Source organism: Homarus americanus, unplaced genomic scaffold (genome assembly GCF_018991925.1).
Source record: "Homarus americanus isolate GMGI-L3 unplaced genomic scaffold, GMGI_Hamer_2.0 scaffold26351, whole genome shotgun sequence".
Lineage (NCBI taxonomy): Eukaryota > Metazoa > Arthropoda > Malacostraca > Decapoda > Nephropidae > Homarus > Homarus americanus.
In genome coordinates this window covers 5,790,850-5,812,126 of record NW_024724368.1, presented here as the reverse complement: position 1 = coordinate 5,812,126, position 21,277 = coordinate 5,790,850, and the positions used below count along the sequence as shown (strand labels likewise).

The window sequence follows — 21,277 nt, the reverse complement described above, 5'->3', positions numbered from 1 at the left end:
ATTTGACAACGTAATTTGAGATAAGAAAACTTTACCCTTTGAAGGATGAAAGACGTTTTATACCATTATGATTAGAGAAGGATATCAAGTTGCATCCACATCAAAGCTTATATGTACAGTAAAACCTCATTAAGGCAGACCCTGCTTAAGCCAGACAAAATTATTTGCCAAAAAATAATTAATTAAAAAAAGTGGGGGGGGGGATTTTCCTCAGCTGACATGTCCATGGTTCACCCACGTCCCCCATGCTGGTAAACAAAGAGATATGGTCAGTCATAAATTAGCATCGCTCGTGATAGCATCTCTTCCGCTCTCTCGCTCTGTTGATTGTGTTTTATTGCCATTTAGACGCCCTGAACTTTATTTTAAAATTTATTTGACACTGCCAATAATGTGATTATGTAGCATTCATATTGAAATATTAGACAATAACCATGGCCCCTAAGCGAGTGCTTGGTGTCTGTAAAGGTGGTGAGAAGATTAAGCCTAAGACCTTATCAGTGACTGAAAAGTAAGTGTACAGTACTTCAGGTATATTACCTTTTTTAATTTAGGTTGATTAAAAACCATGTATTTCTTTCAGTAAAATAGGATACATTGGTGTTGTACTCATTTCTTTTTTTAAAAATAGATGTCTTTTTGAAAAAAAAATGCTTTAAAGTAGACAACCTCTTACCCTGGACACCCCTTCTCCCAATTAATCCACCTTAGCGAGGTTTTACTGTACTTATTTTACTCCGACAATCCAAAGGACTCCTTCAAGATATCTGTCTCAGTTTTCTCCAAGAGATTCACAAAACAAATTACTCTGAGTGTAAATTAAGGATGTGGCTTTTAGATTTATATCTTCAATGTCAATGAGTTGTAATTGAGTTTTTATATGAATTTTAGAATTAGCAACAGAAGGATTTACCTTCACTCTGATTCTGGATCTATTATGACACAAGCTAAGCAAACTAAGTCACAATGGTCTGGTTAGGTATTCCTTTCAAATTATCAAAATAACAGCAAAAAAAGGTTACTCACCTGAAGAACTGACACCTTATGTGTTGCAACAGTAAGTTTTCCATCAGAACCAAAAAAGACATCAAACAGAAGCTTCACAAAGCCTTCAACAGCAGAAACATCACTACATTGTTTTGCCAGTTGCCGACAAACTTCAACTGTATCATCTCGAACTTGGTCCTCCTTTGCATGAAGTGGGCCTAAGGAAGTAAATTTTGTTAAAAATATAATGTATAATTTAGCAAATTTTAAATTTGAGATGACTAGCTTTTAATCATAAAGTTATACCAATCTATTAACACTCTTGGGGTTTTCATATGCCGAGTTTTATGAAATTCCGAGTTATCAAATGCCGAGTTATCGAGGGTTTAAAGTATTAATTTTTCACGACTTTTTAGTAAATATGTATGCTTTATAATGGAATAAGGTTCATACTGCAATCACATGAAATAACAAAGGTATAAAGTGATGTATAAACATTTTCATAAAGCATAAACAAAAATTTTGTGTTCTACTCACACATACATAAAGAAATACTTATAGTAATTATTTTATCGTGATTAATCATATACAGTGGCCCCTCGGTTAACGAACACAATTTGTTCCAGAAGGTTGTTCGTTAACCGAATCCATTGTTTCAATGGGATATTGGGTAATTGGTTCCAGCTCACCAAAAGTAAATACAAAGTAAATAAAAAAAAAAAAAAATGCAGTAAAGTACACTTACTTTGAGGTGTATATGTAGAAGGTGCCTGGTTGATGATGATGGTGGGAATTAGAAGTGGGAGTGGAGGAGAAGGGAGAAGAGAAGGAAGTGGGGATGGAGGAGAAATCACCTTTCAGGGGACCCATGCTTGATGCAGTAATTTCACCAATAAAATTTTAAGTTCACTAGGTGTAATTCAAGATTATTTTCTTTAAATCAACACTGCACTGGGCTATATATATATATATGTTAACTAAAGTCCATTTTTTGCGAGGTCAGCCTGTAGCACTGTACATCATAGGATTTATTGGAGGATCTTAAGAGTGAAATTCAACTAACCGGTAAATCTCTTTATCCGGGACCTCTCAATTCCCATTGGTGCTGGATAACCAAGATTCTATTGTACCACCACCGAAGGACATAATCACCCAAAAACCATGTCTTGCCTAATGGTAGCACAACATATTTCAGATCCAAAAAACATTTCAGGTGTCCACCTAGCAGCAACCTCATCCCACAATAATACAACATACAGTACTGTACTAGATGTCCCAAAGACTCGAATCATGTGTACCAGAAAGTTATCTTATTTAATAAAAATTCAAACCAGTGATAACTGAACTCACTTGCCAGTGTCTTGGTAATGTCAACCACATATTTGCTAAGATCAAGATTAAGTCCAGAGCAGAGGTAAGCCACAGCCTGGAGAGTGACCTCTGGGTTACGCAGAAGAGACTTCTTAGCAGCTGGCAGTACCATGTCTGAGAATTCTTGGTGTGTCAGTTGTCGCAGAAGGGGTCGTGTATGTTCCAGTATGAATGGCCATGGCTATAAAAGAAAATTCATTCTAATTATCATATTAACGAGCATCTTAACAATATTCAGTGTGAGATGATAGGGGTCTACACTAGGACTAATTATTATTGATAAAGCAAATTAAAATTATCAGTTAAGATATATTGGGACTGCCATTTTCCTAATTAAAGGTTATAATCTGAGAGCAGTCACAATTCAGTATTACTTGGTGGTCTGAAATTCATTTTAAATTTCTTGATTCTAAACTTACATTTGCCAAATTCTTGCTTTCTATCTTAAATCTGCCCTCACTAATACCTATATTCTAACAGTAATCAATATATTTTACTTCCTCCTTTGTGTTTATCTGGTCGGCGACACTCAATTTTTTACAGTAATCAAGAGGCGATTACTGGACTTCATGTATGTGATGACAACTTCTTTAGATTGAAGACTTCAGCAAGCATTTCTGGCTCAACACTTGATGTGTAAGACAGGAAGACACCTAAATGTTCTGTAAGATTTTGTAAACTCTCTAAAATGTAAAATAGAGTTAGCATAAAAATAAGACACAAAGAAGCCCTTATTGATAGATAAAATTGCTGGATAAGACTGTATCCTAATCCCACGCACATCATTTATCAATTGGCTAATTAGGAATCAGTAAACAAGGAGAATAAAGTTTGTGCAAGTAATTACGATACTTCTCTTTCAAACTGCTTATGACAGATACAATAAAATCAGCCTTAAGTCTTAATATTTCCCTTCTCCACAGGGATGTCAACCAAAAACTAAAAATAACAAACTGTACTAGAAAATACAAAAATACCACTCTTGTTTGGCTGCATATCATTTAATTCAACCAAAAGTTTAAAAAACAAAATCTTACTTTATTTCTTGATTGCAGAACATGTTTGACATAGGCTTCTGTTAGAGCTTGCTTGAAGTTGTCAATTGGAGGCATTAGTTTAGCCTCAGCCATTATTTGCAACAAGTGGCCACCCAAGATAACTCGATGAATGGTAACTTCACCGCTTATTATAGCCTGAGGATCAAGAAATATTTTAATTTAGTAAAGAGTACTATACAGGTAGTTCTGCTATAACGCGATAATTGTGTTCTTGTAAAATATCGTGTTATAGAAAATCGCGTAATAGAAATAACAGGGCTTATGGAGAAAATAGGGTTAGGTGCAGATTACTCGAAATCGAAAAAATTTAGTAGTTAGCCTAACACAAAGGATACCACAGTCTAAATAAATGTTACATTCATATCTAATAATGAAATCATACGGTAAATGTAACACTACCTTGAAAAAATATGAATGTAACTTGATGGGGGAGAAGGGTGATTTTGAGGTTGATAACATCGAGCTTCTCCAAGTGTTATATCCTTTCTTTTACGATCATCACCGGAAATTCTATTACCAGAACGCTTCTTGGAGATATTCTTCTTTACCATATTCACAATTAATACCACAAAATTGGAGAAATAGTAAGCAAAAATCGCGTTATAGCAAACAAGCGTTCGCGTTATACAAATATCGTTCCTAATTCATAAATCGCGTGAGAGCAAATTCGCGTTATCAAAACACGCGTTATAGCAGAACTCACTGTATACTAAAGGTATTTCAACCATGCACCCTTAGTGTAAACTTAGAATTGAAACATACTTGCTACTGTCTTCCGCTTTTGTATAAATAATTTTTGTTATTCATACTAAGCAAAGCTAAGCAAAACTACAACATAAAACACTTGATATTTGTCATGGTCATCAAGCAGTCATTCACAGTGTACCAAACAATAAAAGCTTCTATGAGTACAGTACAACTAATATACAATGGATTAACTGGAGAAGACCCCAGTCCAGAAAAAGCAAATCTATGGGGGAGGGGGAAAGAACACTGCTTATCTGGACTGTTTCAAGAAAATAAGTTGTTGTTATAATGTTATTACTGAACTACAACAACTTAGGTCTTTACACCCATAACAAGGTTAGTAAAACATTACAGTATTACAGAAAAAATTAAAAATTATGAGAAAAAGAACTCTCTGGGTTGAAAATCAGACTGTCAGGTAATCAACAACTGTTTTCACTGATGTGATTGTTTTGTACTGTTGAGTATTATATAATTATAAATTATTATATGATTAAGGCGACTTACCATCTATTGTATGATATATGCGACACCTGCATTATCTCTTTGAATCAAACTTATATTATTGTAAAAAAAAGTAAAGTAAAAAACTGACAAACCAGTTACATAAAAAAAAAGACAAATTTTAATAGATGAGTACAAAATAGTAAACAAATTCTTGGTCACTCAAGGATCTGTATGGATATAACACATTGGATACTAAACCTTCAGCATTTAAGGAGGCACCATGGCCAGCACTGCACTTCACTTCCCCAACTTTTAAAGTTATGTGCCCATTTACAGCTGGGTAGACTTGGCATGCCCAGGATTGAATCGGCAGCCTTTAGAACAGGTGAAAAGTGCTGTAACAGATGCGAAAAGTGTAATAAAAGAAGTCAAAATTCACTTGTAAGTTACATACTTGGCATACAGCCTTCAGAAGTGCCTCATCCTCCAAGAAAAAACCAACTGCTTTGTTGGCTCTTCGGGTGAAGATCACATCATTGGCAGCAACTGTCAGAGCAAAGTGGACAGCTAAGGCTTCTGTCAGTGCTGTTGCTTCTTTAGTGCTGAGAGGATGTTTGGCACTCACTGCTATACACCAAACTTTGGCAGCCACTTCCATTGGGGATATATGGACACGAGCAAGAGCACGGCTGAAGTTAAGAAAAAATATACATTAAAAGCATACTGCCTCACCACTGGGGAGAAAGCCTTCTATACAATGAGAAAACTGATAATAAAAAATAAGCAGGAAGTCTTTACAGACATTCAATACAGATAATATACCTTAGACATCAGAGTTTTAAGTTGAGGTACTAATTACTTGTCACAAAGTTTATCTTAAATAACAAAAAAGTTCAACTACCAAAGGGATTTAAACTAGGCACCCATCACCATTTAACTTCACTGGTCAATGATAAAAAAAATATTAAATATGCAAGTTTAGTTTATCAATTCATATTGAAAGAGCCAGAATGATAAAACCAAAGCATCAAGAGAGAGATCCAATGAATCTGGAGACAGCAAGCCCCAGCTATATGGTTATCATAATACAGCAGGCACTCAGAGTAAATATACAGTAAACCCTCGCACTTCCAAACAATTAGGAGGGAGAGGGTGTCCGGATGTGGCAAATGTCCGGATGAACTGAGGGATGAAGGCACATTAACGATAATCATAATACAGTACTGTACATGGACTATTGACTTGGGTAATAGCAATAATAATGCAGTACTGTATTAATAATAATAGTAAAAACAGTATTAAATAATAATAGTCATAATAATACAGCAATAACAACAACAATAAAAATAATTATACTGTACAGTATTAGTGTATTATTCTATTGACAGTATTGTTGTTATTACTGTATATCAATAAGGAATTATTTTAACGTACCTGCTTTGAGTTTTAATACAGCTTGCGGTCTCCAAAGCTGTCTTAGAGGTCTAAGAATCAGGATTATATTTCATTGCAAATGCTGTAGGGAATTCTTAGCCTTTTGTATATCAGACTCTATTTGCTTAGCAATGCCATATTCACTACAGCATCTCACTATAAACCAACCACTCTCTAACTTCTGTGGCAACTCCAGCTTCTGAGCCACAGTAAGCTGCATGCACTTCCTTTTGGGTGCCATCACTACACAACAGTCACAGGGCACAAGAAATCAGGCACAAAAAACGTCACAAGGCACAAAAGACATGAGGAACAACAAAAGGGCGTGATCAAGAGGTAGCATGATGGTGTGTACACACCGAAACTACAAGCGAAACTGAGGAGGGACACGCTCTGTGACTAGTGGCAGGAGATGCGGGCTGAGTCCATTTTAGCAGCGGGGGAATTAACGCAGTATTCTGGCTGAGAGAGAGAGAGACCGAATAGGAATTTGCCACATCCAGAAGTTGTCTGGACCAACCGAAATCCGAATCTGAGAAGTCTGGAAGCATGAGGGTTTACTGTATGTATGGGTAAAATTAATGAAAGCAAACATGGTGACCTGATAGAGATCTGAGCCTACATTGATATTACTTTCCAAATTTAGGATTCTATTTTTGCCCATTGAACAATATGACCCATTTTCATCTCTGAAAATAAAGCCCCTTTGAACTCTGATTCAGAACCCAAAGAACTGACCTGGATTTTTAAACAAAGGGTACAGTACTTTGAATACAATTATTCCAATACATAACCAAATGTATTAGATATCACAGTGCAACCCAGAGCCTAAAAGAATGGCATTCCATTATAAAGGGCCATTAAAAATTGACCGTGCTATTTAAATACAAATCTATATGGCAAAATTTATGTCAATGTACACATCAAAAAATGATTTAAGATAATATCTTAAAGTACAGCACAGTATACAATTTCTATCTATCTATCATTGGTACAAGTCTATCAATTCTTTAACGTCTCTCTCATTCTGAATCACTTACGATGAATGAGGAGCACATGCATGTTGTTGGGCCTGATGCTGCAGTGAGAGAGCCAGCGCTGGGATGGCTGCCGCATGCTTCTTGGCTAAAGTGTAGATCAACTCCCGCAGTTTGCTTCGTAATGGACCATCAGTGTAATTTTGTACAACCTGCACAGCCAGCCGGGAAACTCCTTTCACCACTACCTCGGGCAACTCTAACAAAGAGAAGATATTCCTTTGAGTACTCCAACAACACAGTTAAACTTAATCATGTGATACCCAACTTCAGATCACCTGAAGATTTCCCCCTCCCCCGTTTACTATACCTGAAGATTAACCAATCTACTGCAACCTAAGGAGTTAGGTTATGCTAAATTAGGTTAGTATTAAATTGGTTAATCTTCTGGTGAAATAAGTTAGGGGGCAAATCTTAAGGTGATCTCCAACTTCTTTCTTAAGTCAACTAATTTATACTGTGTAATGCCATACAAATATACAGCAACAAGCACAACTGGATCATCAACATACTGTACTAGCATCTCTTTGAAATAGCACCTTGTTAATACGCTAACATTTAATCTTATCTTTATATCATCTTTCATATATAGTACACCTGACCCTCAGTTTATGCTTGGATTATGTTCTATGAAAACCTCACATAACTCGAAATCACATCAAGTGAATTCTTAATCTCATGGGGTAAAAAAATTTTGTGTTCCACAACCATTTCTGCAGCTCCCCCAACCTTAATTCTGGCACTTTTTCCTAACAAAGACACTAAAAGACAACAGTAATGTTACAAAAGTTGTAGAAAAAATTACAATACTCTAATGTGTATTAGAAATAAAGAAATTATATAATAAAACTATAAAATAAGAAATATAGCAACATGCAATCTCACAGACCACCTCATCCCGTTTTTTCCCTTCCCATATCCTGGCACAGACCGCATAACAGCAATTTTTTCGCATCAAGTGAATTGTGGGTAGAAGTAGGGTCCTCGCATAATTGTGAATTCACATTTGGGGGGTCAGGTGTACTGTACACTACAGTGATCAAGTCCATCATTAAATAGATATAATAGACCTGTATTCTTCAACTAGCCAATTAAAATTTATATTCATCAAGGTAATCATGGATCCTCATTTATTATACAATGAACCAAAATCTTGCATATACACAGTTGGATGAATAATTATCAACAATGGTACTCAAGTATAGATCCTCAAACTCAGGACCCTTGAGACCAAGATTGAACCAGTTTTGGGGATTTTTCTGGCTTCCTGGGTCATCCATGTTACCCTGGACCAGTCACTGATTCCCAGCCAGTAGACCATGGCAAATATTTGAGTGGGCCATAGAGGTTTGACATCTGTATGATATACGATAGCATATGAACACCTATCCATTAATGTAAGAGTTTTTGATACTGTACCTGTACTTCATCAAAGTGATGTGATAACTTCAAACCTAACCCAGTACCACCTTCCCAGTGTTCTATTGAACGTGATAATTGCTTGTCTTTTATCATTATGTTGACAATTCGCTGATTAACCCAATAACTGTGGTATTTGGGAAATCGAGGGTATCCCAAATACAGTACCTCTCTACAGTATTCCAAAATAACTGGAGGGCAGCCAGTTTGGTAGAGTGAGTTTTTCAGAATAAAACTAATCTGAAAATCTCGTCCAATACCAACTTGAACACCATAAATTTTTGCAGGAAATGCTACAATGTTTTTTTTTCTCTATATCCCAACATAAAAATACATACACTGTACAGTAGTGTACTGCAGAATTCTGTGCATGGCAACTATGGATTGTAGTTCTATTCTCCTCATATTTGTCCAGTTTATCACGGCTCCCTTTACAGTATAATTGCATTTCCAGCTAAGTTGTTCACCTACTTCTTCTTCTGTAAGAATTCTTATATCAGTTCTGGATTATGATACCTGCACTCATATACAGTGTTCACATTCGAAAACCTTATCTTTATTTTTAACTATTAATGCATACTTCCCACATTTCCTGTTAGTTTCTTCATTCTTATCTTGTCCCTTCATAAAAGTATTTCTTGCTTTAGCAGTGGCCCCTTCTCTGTCACCTAGACTGCCATGTTGGATGCAGCTGAAATCCAGCTGTTTCTCTTTTGTTTTAGGCTTAAATGTCTGTGTAATACAGCTGTAAACCCTCTCCTTTGTGTGCCAGCTTGGGTATTTCCTCAATGTATCACTGCAGATTCACTGATTAAACAAAATTTGAGAGCACCAAAAGACATGTTCGACCACAACATTGATTGTCATCTATAGTCTGCTCAATTGAATTTTGCAACTGAGGCCTCGGGTCAGTTTGTATCAAGGCAGCTGATTGGCTGGTAGATGGATAGAGATGAGTCATGACAGTTATTTAGTATTTAATCAATCATATTTCCATTGTAATATTTTAAGGGGCAAATAACTTTTCTGTGTTGATCTCTGATAATTTCAACACTTGGGAAAGCAAAATAACCAAATTTTACCGGGGGGAGGCTGAATATTAATCCTGGCATCTTAGATACTTTTTGGTGCAATGTATAGCACCTTATACATATTACACCACAAATGTATAACACCTGATACCAAAAATATGGTGACCTGTGGTGCAATGGTCAGCATGTTCGCCTCACAAACGAGCGAACCGGGTTCGATCCCCAGGCAGGGTGTAACTATGGGCAAGTTTCTTTACACCATTTGCCTCTGTCTATCCAGCAGTAATTGGGAACCTGGATGTTAATCGGTTTGCAGATCGTGTTCTGGGGTAATGGTTCGTCAATGCAGTTGGCGAGTTGTCTGGTCTTCTCGGACTATTCCTTGACGCTCGCAGCTCATTAACTTAGGGTGTGGTTGTTGTGTTGGCGACAATTTCTACACCTTAAACAATTTCACGTCTTGGTGGCCCTTGGGCCGGCCATCCTCGTTACACGAGGGGCAATCATTATTATTATTATCCTACCAATAATATTGGGGTTCTGTAGCACCCCCTTCCTGTGCCCATGAAAAATTAGCATGTGAAACGCACTGGTAATAAACATAAACAAATACAGAGACATAAACTGCACCTCGCCCTGTGATATTGTTGAGGATTATCCACTACAATATCATGCATGCAGTGAAGGATGTTAAAAAAAATTTTAATCATCCTTTTCTCTGTAAGATATTTTTAGGTAATTGTGGAGCAGATGGTTAGCACCAGAATGCATTTATATATTCCGTTAATATTTTCCATAGTTATACTTTGGATGATATCAACTAATAACGATACAACTTTTTATTTTCATTATATATATATTTTTTTTTTTTTATTCTATCTACAATCATAAATCACCTGTAATGGGCAGGGCATGAAGTATGAGGTTTTTATTTTTGCCATAAAGAGCAGTAGATATTGTGCAACACTGTGAAAACCAAATTCATGAAATGAGAGTACATAAAGATGATTTTGTTTACTTTTACTTAATTTTTTTGGTATTTGCCATTATAAAAGGTCCATAACCTGTAATATAACTAATAAAACATCACCTTACTCTCGATCCTTCTAACAAATTTGCATAACCCACAAAAATCTGGATCCTTAAATAGAACATCCCATATGACACACACCACTAAGAGTCACGGAGCATAAGCAATCAGAGCTTCTATCACCCTAATAAATGGGATAAACGTACAAACCTACAAAACTAAATGTTAAGTAATACTGTAGATTGTTATTAATAATGACTGTATAAACTAACCTTCTCTGTTGACAACCTCTAGTGCTGTGTTGATGCCGGCAGCTCTACTCGACCTCTTTGTGGCCGCTAGGAGCTGTGGCACCCCTTTTAGCTTCTCTATCACCTGAGGAGTGTTACATATTATTAATTTAAGTTTGATTCATCCATCATCTGCAGTGAGTGAAACAGAATCTTGTAACGAGATAAGTCACACTCCTTACCTCAGTATCGCCCATGTTGTCACCACACTCCTTGGTCACTTCGCCGCTACTTCACAAACACTAAACTCTTCTCCTGCAAGTCGAAAAAAAAAATGCAAGTGTTAAATAAAATAAACACTAAGAAAGAGACCAAATTAACTTGAATATTAATATTTATCGAATGTAAATTTCTATTGTGTAAGCAAATTTAAGCTTCGTATCTAATTGTTATCCTTCTTTCTGAGGATTATATACACTAAAACAATTTGATACACAAGATAATTGTTGTTCATTGTGTATGGTGGTTAGTTGTTTAGCAGTTTAGACCAAACTTGTTGTCTCTAAAATGACAGTTCATTTTTTTTTCAATTTCAATATTTATTCCTTGATAGAGGAAGCGGGATCCTAGTGCTGTCACTGGGTACCCCTGTACAAGTATATATAAATATTATAAAGGTGTTTACTAAAGCCTAATGAAGGAAGTGACAGTTAACATTTAAGTATCCTGAAAATTCTATAACATGTCGCCTTAAATTCTAAGTATAATTTCTTATCAATGAGGACGATTGGTTTAGTTTTCTCGACTGAAATAATAAATACAATTATATTAGTTGCAGTTACAAAAGCTTGCCTGAAGTACATTTTTCTCTATTTGAGTTAAAAGAAAATACAAATATTCATTTTAGATTAACATAAAGGACAAATTTGCATTGTGTAATATTCCACTTACTTCATATATAAAAATTATTGTTATTTTTTCGACTTCTATGCAGCACTTTAAATTGAAAATAATATTACATACATCAAATAAGAAAAGTTTAATATGTGATAATGAACAATAAGTTGCACCAGTGTCATAAATGATTAACATTGAAAGTCAACAAATAGTTTCAGATAAAATGAAAGACAGCTGACGTACAATATATGAATTAATGTATGTCAGGTGTCTTACTATATCCAGAAATAAATGTTAATTATTCTTAACTTGAATTAAACACCTATGGCTATATTATAAACATATTAATTCATCTTAACTATTTACTTGCATCAGGTCGACTTAATATATTCTATATTATTTTATAATATTTATAGGAAATTTTATTTAGCAGTTGTGTATTTCATATATAAGAAAGGTTAAATACATGCTTTATTAAATATAAATAATTGTCTAAAAGGACTAGCATACCAAGTCGAAGTTTGGTCAATGTTGACAGATTTTGAGAACTCGGGGTGAACTGAGTCGTGCGGCAGAGGCAGTGTTCATCTCCACATCGGTGTACTGTAAGTAACTTGGCAGGGGCGTATATTTTGTGGGAGATTTGGCATACTTTCGGAAGTCGAGAGTTTTCATCAGATAATAAACATTACTTCACATGCATTTGCAATGATTTGCTTGCCCAGAATCAAAAGACGAGTTTTACCTTGTAAATTTTCAAAAGGCCACCATCGTATATCCCCAAATTAAAATCCTCATGACCACGTAATAACAGGCAATACTTTATAGTATTGGTTACTATGGAAAAAAAACATCGTCTCATCCACCCAGCAATGGGATGGGGTGATGCAAAACGCTCTTGTATCTTTTGTACGTAGTGGATATTTTGCCGTGATCAGCTAAGTTCCTGCAAACGCTATTTTACCGTGAGTGCGCTCTGATTGGCTAAATACTTTGTTTAATATAAAAGGGGGTCCACCCCTCCTGGCTAAGAAGTTAGGTAAGGTTCAGTAGGTTTCTTTGGTTGGTTAGGTCAGGTTCTAGTAAATGTCACCGCTTTTATAGCAATAAGAACATCTGGAAAAAATTAACAAAATCGAACAACTCCTGGTTAAGTATGTTTTTAGCTACACATTGATCAAGTCATGGTGAAATAAATGCCAAATGCTGCCAGTCTCAGTGATATATAGTTCTCATGTTCGCTGGTAATGTATAATTAGCCAACCAGAGTGCACTCAAGGTAAAATAGCGTTAATAGGAACTAAGCCGTTCACGACAAAATATCCACTGCCTTTATCTTTAACAAAGTGGTCATTTGACTGTGCTAACCAGCCAAATGACCACCAAGACTCATGGAGATTGTGTGTGATTTTAATAGGATTCTGGTAAGGATGGTTATGGGTATTCACTAGTCATCTCACTATTATTTAAAGGTTGAATGCTCTGCTATCACCATCTTCTTTAATTGTCTTCTGATACTCCGAGATGTTTTTTATTGGTCTGGATTATAACTTGGAAGAAAGGTGTTCTTTATCTTGCAAAGAAGCCTAGGGAATCTGTATTGGTATATTTTTTTTTGTAAGCTTAAGGGTGTAATACAAGACAATGGTTGGGTACTTAAACCACCAACTTGGGAATACTGTACAGTACATCTTTACAGAAAATAACAAAAAGTGGGTGAGGAATACATTCTATGTACAAGTATCGATCCTCAAAACCAGATCTCAGAAAACTGGAGATTCTTGAAAATTTGACATTTTCTTCCCTGGCTTTCAGTTTTACTTCCACACTCACACAAATTCAGTTGAAAGTTTGTTTTACAAATTAAATAACAAAATAAAGAAAGATGTCTTTGAATTTTAAATAAAAAATAAATAGTCTATAAAATTTATTAGTTGAGTGTTGCTTGATGAATGTACTTTTGATGTAATATTTACAGTAAAACATGGATCGCTTGCTACGACTTGGAGGTGGTCTGCCAGCCCTTGGTCAGGGACCACCACCCAATGATGCCCCAGTTCCTGATACTGCTGAACAAGTTAGTAAATACTTGGACCATTCTTCAAGAGAGTAGTACAAAAGTTTGTTATTTGTGATCAAAACATTACAGGGTAGGTACATTACATAGCTATCAAAGTGGAAAAGTATCACAGCTTTTCTTATTGTTGTATACTGAACTTGCACCATTTTTCCATCAGGTTTACATTTCATCCCTGGCACTGCTAAAAATGCTGAAGCATGGACGAGCTGGGGTGCCAATGGAGGTTATGGGCCTCATGTTGGGGGAGTTTGTTGATGATTACACTGTTCGAGTAATTGACGTTTTTGCCATGCCTCAGAGTGGAACTGTAAGTATTGTATTAATTAGAAAATTTTAGATACTTCAGTTATATCTCTCTTTCCATTATTAGTACTGTAATTTGTAACGTAGTGCTGGTCTTAGGTGATTTATGTACAGCCAGCAAGTCTATGAGTGGGATGAAAAAAAGTTTCCCAGGACCCTAAATTTTGACTGAAATCTAAAAGTTGAGTTTGATTGGAAATGGTAAAACTGGATGTGCTGAGATTTCAAATATATACCAAGCACCTACAGGGTACTGGGGAAATGTCGCTTGGAAAATGGATATACAGTATTTGCTAAAAAAAAATTTAACATTGCTATTCCAGTAATAACTGGATCAGCACTTGGACTCCCAAATTAGTACTCTACTATTGAATCATAGATTTTAGTGTCCTCAATCTAAATAGATGAACTTACATTGTCTTGCCTTTCTTCATCCTAGAGGAAGTGGAAAGAAAAAATTACATAATGGAACCATTCATGCCAAAAGTGTTACCAGTGAATCCACAAAGTGAAACCTATTCTCTGATAAACTCTTCGATATAATAGAGAGATTCTCCTGCCAGAGGCAAAAACCAAAGAGGAAGTGAATTTCATAAAAGCTGGTTTCAAAATCTTTCCTAAAGCATTTTTTGTGGAGTTGAGGAACTGTAAGACCAGTTAAAGAGACTCACTTCCACAGGTTTCAAAGTCTCTTAAAAAAAAAGATTGCTCAATACCCATGAAGATAAGTCAGTAGCTCAGGCCTCTTTTGGGGATCTAACAAGAACACAAAAGACATTAATGTATTAGCTGAAACTGAATCAGAATTTGGCTTTAGGGATGATTCTTTTACCGTCTCTAAATGAAAAGTATCTATTGAAAGATCATAACTTTTTTTTTTTTTTGTATTTACTGTACAGTACTGGTAGACTTAATTTGAGCAAGCCAAATTGTTTTGGTATACATGTACATGATATGTACTGAATTTGTATTATTATTACTGTTATTTATATTTTTCAGGGAGTGTCTGTTGAAGCTGTGGATCCAGTTTTCCAAGCAAAAATGTTGGATATGTTGAAGCAAGTTGGACGGCCAGAGATGGTAGTTGGGTGGTACCACTCGCATCCTGGTTTTGGCTGCTGGCTCTCTGGGGTGGATATAAATACACAGCAGAGTTTTGAGGCACTGTCAGAACGTGCAGTCGCTGTTGTGGTTGATCCTATCCAGTCTGTTAAAGGTAATCTCATGAAAATGTTAGATTGTTATAGGTGATCCAGTGAATTTTGAATGCCCAATGTGGCAAGTTGTCACTTAGGTGTGAGCATGTGGGCGATGATGAATATATTGTCATTGGTTTGCATGCATAACCTTTTTCGATGATGGTACTGTCTACAGTATATTCGTCATTGGTTCACAAGAGTATTGAAGACACTAGCTACTTATAATCACAACCTTGTTTAAAAAGGCCTATTATTAAAATTGTCCAAGCTCTTCTGGGGGAAACTTTCTTCAAATTTCAAGATAACCTGTCTAATCCTTCAAGAACTATCACATTTACATGAAGGATAGGTCACATGAACTCCTTCAGGGACATAATAGTAGTTGGCAGTAAAAACTGTACAGCCCCCCCCCCCTTTGCACAGCAGGTAAAAATGTCATCCCTGAACATAAAAGTATACTGTAGTCTGTTGAGCATAGGAAGTTCAACAGTGATATGTTACTAATGATTTCATAATTGATGACTGAGAATTTTTGTATTTTTATTCCGTAAATGATGTTTGAGGCAATGCTAGAATAAAGTGAATGATTATACTCAATTGTGTCTATACATATACAGTATAATTTTTGTTTTATTTTCATAATTAGGTAAAGTGGTGATTGATGCCTTCCGTCTAATCAACCCAAACATGATGGTCTTGGGGCAGGAACCAAGACAGACAACTTCAAATCTTGGCCACTTACAGAAGCCCTCAATCCAGGTACTTGCCCTCTCTCTCTCTTTGGGAGAGCATTAAATCTTTTTAAGACTTTGCCTGGATTATCATTAATACCTGATCATATTGTGTTTCCCCAGTTCAGTTCCTCAAGAAACCAACAACTTCCACTGGTTGCTCCCAGAGATCTCTTGAGAGGTTGTGTTGAAGAGTTGTCTGTGTTGTTAGAGGTTGGCAAGAATCTTATCAGGTAGTTTCCAGTAAGAGAGATAAAGTTGTATTTGGGTCTTAGAAGGTTTTGTGCTCTAATGATCATGGAAGGTTGCTGCAGCACCATCTATATAGGTGAACTTGTTTCCCATGGAAGCTGGAGCCTTCATAATGGGAGATAGTTGTAGTTTATTGATTGAGGAGGATGTTATTGGGGTATAGATGTGATTGTGGGATGTTGATTTAGCAGGAGAGTGTTTGACGTAGGTTGTTTGGAGATCAGTGTAGTACTGTATTTTGTTGTCCCTCTTGTTTGTGTTTCTATGGAGGAGGGTGGTTGTTTTGCTCAATTGATGCTAGAAATTGAATACAGTATACTTCTTTTATGTTGAGGTGATCCTGTATGGATATCATCTTTGTTAGGGAGGAGTAATTTGTTGACAAAAAGCTGTTTTCTGAAGAACTTTAAGTGTTTTGCTTTTGTGTGATTTTTGCGTCAATATTTGTGTAGTGTGAGAAATCACCTGATCATTGTGAAGTCCAGGATTTGTTGGTGCCTTTTGAAGGAAAGTTGTTTGAAAATATTATATCCTTCCAAACAGAAGGACCTTTCCTTTCTTGAAAACTAGACAATTGTCTGTTCATGTATAAGTCTGCACTTAGGTGTTTCAAGCCCAGGAGCTGGCAGAACAACTTCAAAATGTTACTTTTTTTTTTATAAATTTTTTATTTGAATATCTCCCCATATCACAGATTTAGTTGCACATAGAATTTTTCAAGAAATGGCAGAAAAGGGGTCTATGCATGTATGGTTGAACATATGCAACATAAGAACAGCTCCCCAAACTGTATGTTTTAATGTCAGTCTCATGGAAAGATCCTGTTTCAATATATCCAGCAAATAAATTCATATGTTTACATATACACCAAACCTAATCTTAAATGCATTTATATCAGTTATGCTTCTTCAAAAATTTTTGCATCATTGGGCCTGTTAGTATAAATTTGAACATGTACAGATACAATATATTTCTTTGTGATAATTTATTAAAATTTTTAATTTACTGCTCCCATCTTTCAGGCATTGATTCATGGACTTAACCGTCACTACTACTCGATCCCAATTAAATATCGCATGAATGAAAGGTGAGATGGAAGATCAAACTGTATGTACAGTTATGATCAAGTTGTATTGCACCACATTAAAATTAAAGTGTATTTTATTCATTAGTGATTACAGTACTCCCTAATTATTTCTTCCACATTTGATGTGGCCTCAGCGTAGACGTAAGTATATAGGTGCTCCTCTACTTCCGAATGAGTTACGTTCCTGAGGCTTGTTTGCAAGTCCATCTTTACTCTTGTAGATACCAAACATATTGTAAAAAATTAAAAGATTATGGATATTTAATACAGCTATACCCTTTAATACAGCCTTAAAACCTGGCTCACTCTTTTCCTCTTAGGTAATGTTTGTTCTATCTGTAATTTTCTTCAAAATAATCCATTTTTATCCACATTAAACACCTGTTCTGGCAGGTAACCCCCCTCAGTGATGATGTTTATATCTCTGAAAGTTTGTAAGTTGAACGTTCTTAAGTAGAGGAGCACCTGTATACAGTATTCTTATTCTATCGCAACTTCGAGAATATTTTTATGTAATATACTGTAGTAATTTATCTCTCGGTTAGCTTGAATCTTCGCTCTCCAGTAGCCAGGTTTATTTATTTATTTATTTTTTATTTTTTTTTCGTTTAGTGAAATTCTGGGCATAGAAATTAATTTTTGAGGATTGAATCATGTGCATTTCTGGAAAATCCAAGAATGAATTTTTGAGATTGCATCATGTTTACAACTCGGAGACGCGTGCTGGGCTCATGGGTGGGTAGGCTGAAAGTGTCCGTGAACTATGATTGTCATGTGACTGCACAGGATGCCTATGATTGGCTGATATATCTCGAAGCCTATATCCTCAAACTCTTGCATCATGACACTCTTAATTCATTGTCTGCTGCCATTGTACAATTTAGTTCACTCACTGCTGTTTTTGCATACGATCTATATTACTGTACCAGCATATGATCAGCCAAGAATACTGATAAAGCAGTGCTAAGACATAAAAAGTGATTATAGTTAAATATACTGTACTGTATATTCAATGAGTGTGAAAGTACCAGATGTACAGTACTGGACAATACATAGCAGAGTGGACAGTGTATGCTAGTGTAGAGGGTGCATTTATAGTATACAGTACATGTACAATCCCTCCTTCGTGGAGGGAGAGGAGAGTTAGCAACACCTGCTACAGATGGTACAGGACAAAGGCAGGCCATTCTGTATCATCATACAGTATCACCATTTGACCTGACTGTATTGCAAGCTCGAGATGACAGCATCTGCTGGTTAGTACAGTATAATGTATACAGTTTTGTTTGCATCACTAATAACAGCTCCGTGTCTGTTCATGCGAGTTGCATAGTTTTGACTTTAAAAACTTTCCCCAATATCCGGAAAAAAATTCTAGGGGTGAGAAAATTTGTCTTCATACCAGGGACTCTCTCAATCTTGGAACCACTCTGCACCACTTATTCTGGCTAACGGGGATATCACTACAGTATTATCAAATCATGTTACATAGCCCTAATATAAAAATACAGTATATCTCTTATGTGATTATTAATGCACGTCTCGTTTAATCCTTACAAAACTATTAATTAACATGTTCTTGTATATCTACCAGAGAACAACAGATGCTCTTAAATCTACATAAGAAATCATGGATGGAAGGGCTGACACTGCAGAATTACAATGAGCACAGCAGTCTCAATGAGGACACAGTTAAAGAGATCCTTAACCTAGCAACTGCATATAATAAGGTTGGTTGCTGTGAGCTGAGAATAAAGCACCTGACCTGTACAGTACTTGCATTTTCTATTAAGAGTAACAATTCAGTAGGTGATTAAGAAATGGTCTTGGGCTTTATCAACATGGGCTGGAAGTTACAAGTAGAGCAAAAAGTTCTCTCAATATTTGAATCAGTCAGCCAATTTAGGTATTCTTAGAACTGATTGATGTAGCCAGAATGTGTGATTTTACTTAAGTACTGAATGTTCAGAATGTTAAAAGTTCACAAGTTCATGAGTAGTTAATATAAGACTGGATTATTAGTAAGAAACTTAAGTTTTACTTTCATAATCAGATTTTGTAGCTATGACTGATTGGTAGCAAAGGAAGTAGGTAGGTGATTGGTAGTGTTGATGCTGGGAAGGACCTTTGTGTGCATAATTTTTGGCATTTTGCAACTGTACATTTGATTTATATTTTATTTTGAAAATGAACGCATGAGGTGATAATGCGCATCTTGGATATGGTTAGTGGATAGGGAAGAAGACCACTGGTTAGTACAGTAAGAGAGGGTGGATAGTGGTGGAACCAGTTGTAGATTTCCCATAAAACATCAGGAAATAACGTTCATGGGGTCTTCAGGAATCTAACCCTATGACTTTGTAATTTATATATTTTCTTTGCTCTGAAGAATGTTTCCTATCTGTCAGTGCGATGTGACACTTAAGAATAGGGAACTCTGTTTTGAGCTTAAAGGGTGGCTAGGTATTGAGCCAAGGTAGACTGACCTGATGAAATGGGCATGTAAAGTGAATGGAGGAGACCAATTGGAATAAGAGGTGTACAAGTTTGGAGGGGAGGAGAGCTAGGCATAGGCCAAGAATGACATGTGGAGTGGATGCAGGAAATGACTTTGAGTTAAGAAAATGAGAGATTGCACTGCATGGAGAACTGTCACTAGATAATCATGGCTAACCAGCGTGAGCATAAAAATGGCCATATAACATTGATGATAGCAGTTTTATATACATATATATATATAATATTTATTTATTTTAGTGTACGTTTTACTGTTCCAATTTATCTATAGTTAAAAAAAAAAATGTTAGATCATGGTACAATATATGCCAATTTCAAAACAAATAGTATAAATATGAAAAACTCTTATATTTATGAGAATCTTGAAGTAAGTTGTAACCATAGAAATTAAGGTTCCAGTTTTAGATAACATTAAATTCCCTCATATGATTAATTCACCATATTTATATTCATGTTTTTTCAGAGTTTGGAAGAGGAGGAAAAAATGACTCCAGAGCAACTTGCCATCAAAAATGTTGGTAAACTGGACCCTAAGCGGCACCTGGAGGACAAAGTAGAAGTTCTTATGACGTCGAATATTGTCCAGTGTCTTGGTGCTATGCTTGATACAGTAATTTTCAAATGAGTAGTTTTATTTTGAGGTTATAGAATAATGATTGGACATATACTTGAGGTTTAATGTAAAGGAAATATTCTAGTATGTTTTTTAAATCAAGTTTTGTATTTTCGATTAAATATTTTCCAAACTTGTTGGATTTTTGCTGAATACCAATATTTCTTAACACCGATTGTCCCAGTTGACAACATATTTAATCAGTTTTATTTATTTAGCCTCCATTTTGAACTAGACAACTGTTATCCCCTCAACAGTGCTCAGTTTTTTAAATAACAATTGAAAATTTCTAACTTCTAAATTATGTAACTTCTTTTACATCTGTTGTTTATCAGAAGTTATAAGTAACCATGTTTTGATTATACAGGACATTGCTGGTGAAACAAAAAGATAAGTTTCTTTTTAATCTTATTGTGTAATCATAATTAAACAAAATTAAAGTACAGATTTTCTTTTATTACATTATACACCTCTTTTTAAATGTTGAATATTTTTCTGCTGTCTTGCAAACTTTTATAACTGCTGCTAGGTGGCTGGAGTACTGTATGGCAAACTCGCTCTCCCTTCCCTTGCTGTCATAGATATACTCTAACTACTGTAATGTTCATATAAACCCTGTTATGTCGTCCTATCTTTAATATGCAATTTTGCTTCCTTAACATTGTCCTTCAAGTGTCATGGTTGAAAGGTGAGGTGAAAGACATACTAGAAATGATGTGGGGAATTAAGGAGTGATAGCAACATTTATGCTATATTTTTTGAAGCAGACATTAATTTCAAATCCTTGAAGATACTGATAGGCCATGT

General features: G+C 35.7%; 2 protein-coding genes across 2 annotated transcripts in view; one reads left to right on the top strand and one right to left on the bottom strand.

The window, feature by feature from the left end:
- The window catches only part of LOC121864227 (eIF-2-alpha kinase activator GCN1-like), a 79,307-nt gene extending 68,147 nt beyond the window's left edge, over positions 1-11,160 (bottom strand). Inside the window, exons 1-7 of the mRNA XM_042363272.1 lie at positions 11,034-11,160; positions 10,834-10,936; positions 7,085-7,280; positions 5,065-5,299; positions 3,396-3,551; positions 2,338-2,539; positions 1,027-1,205 (exon numbers count right to left, since the gene is read on the bottom strand). Coding sequence (XP_042219206.1) covers positions 1,027-1,205; positions 2,338-2,539; positions 3,396-3,551; positions 5,065-5,299; positions 7,085-7,280; positions 10,834-10,936; positions 11,034-11,048 — 1,086 coding nt within the window. The 5' untranslated portion in view covers positions 11,049-11,160. The remainder of the gene's footprint in view (positions 1-1,026; positions 1,206-2,337; positions 2,540-3,395; positions 3,552-5,064; positions 5,300-7,084; positions 7,281-10,833; positions 10,937-11,033) is intronic.
- Positions 11,161-12,185: 1,025 nt separating this feature from the next.
- Positions 12,186-20,915, top strand: LOC121864226 (26S proteasome non-ATPase regulatory subunit 14). The gene is made up of 8 exons (XM_042363271.1): positions 12,186-12,293; positions 13,667-13,765; positions 13,926-14,075; positions 15,071-15,287; positions 15,917-16,029; positions 17,276-17,340; positions 18,935-19,070; positions 20,321-20,915. Exons 2-8 carry the CDS (start codon positions 13,673-13,675, stop codon positions 20,480-20,482), a joined length of 936 nt encoding a protein of 311 aa, XP_042219205.1. The 5' UTR covers positions 12,186-12,293; positions 13,667-13,672; the 3' UTR covers positions 20,483-20,915.
- Positions 20,916-21,277: the final 362 nt, after the last annotated feature.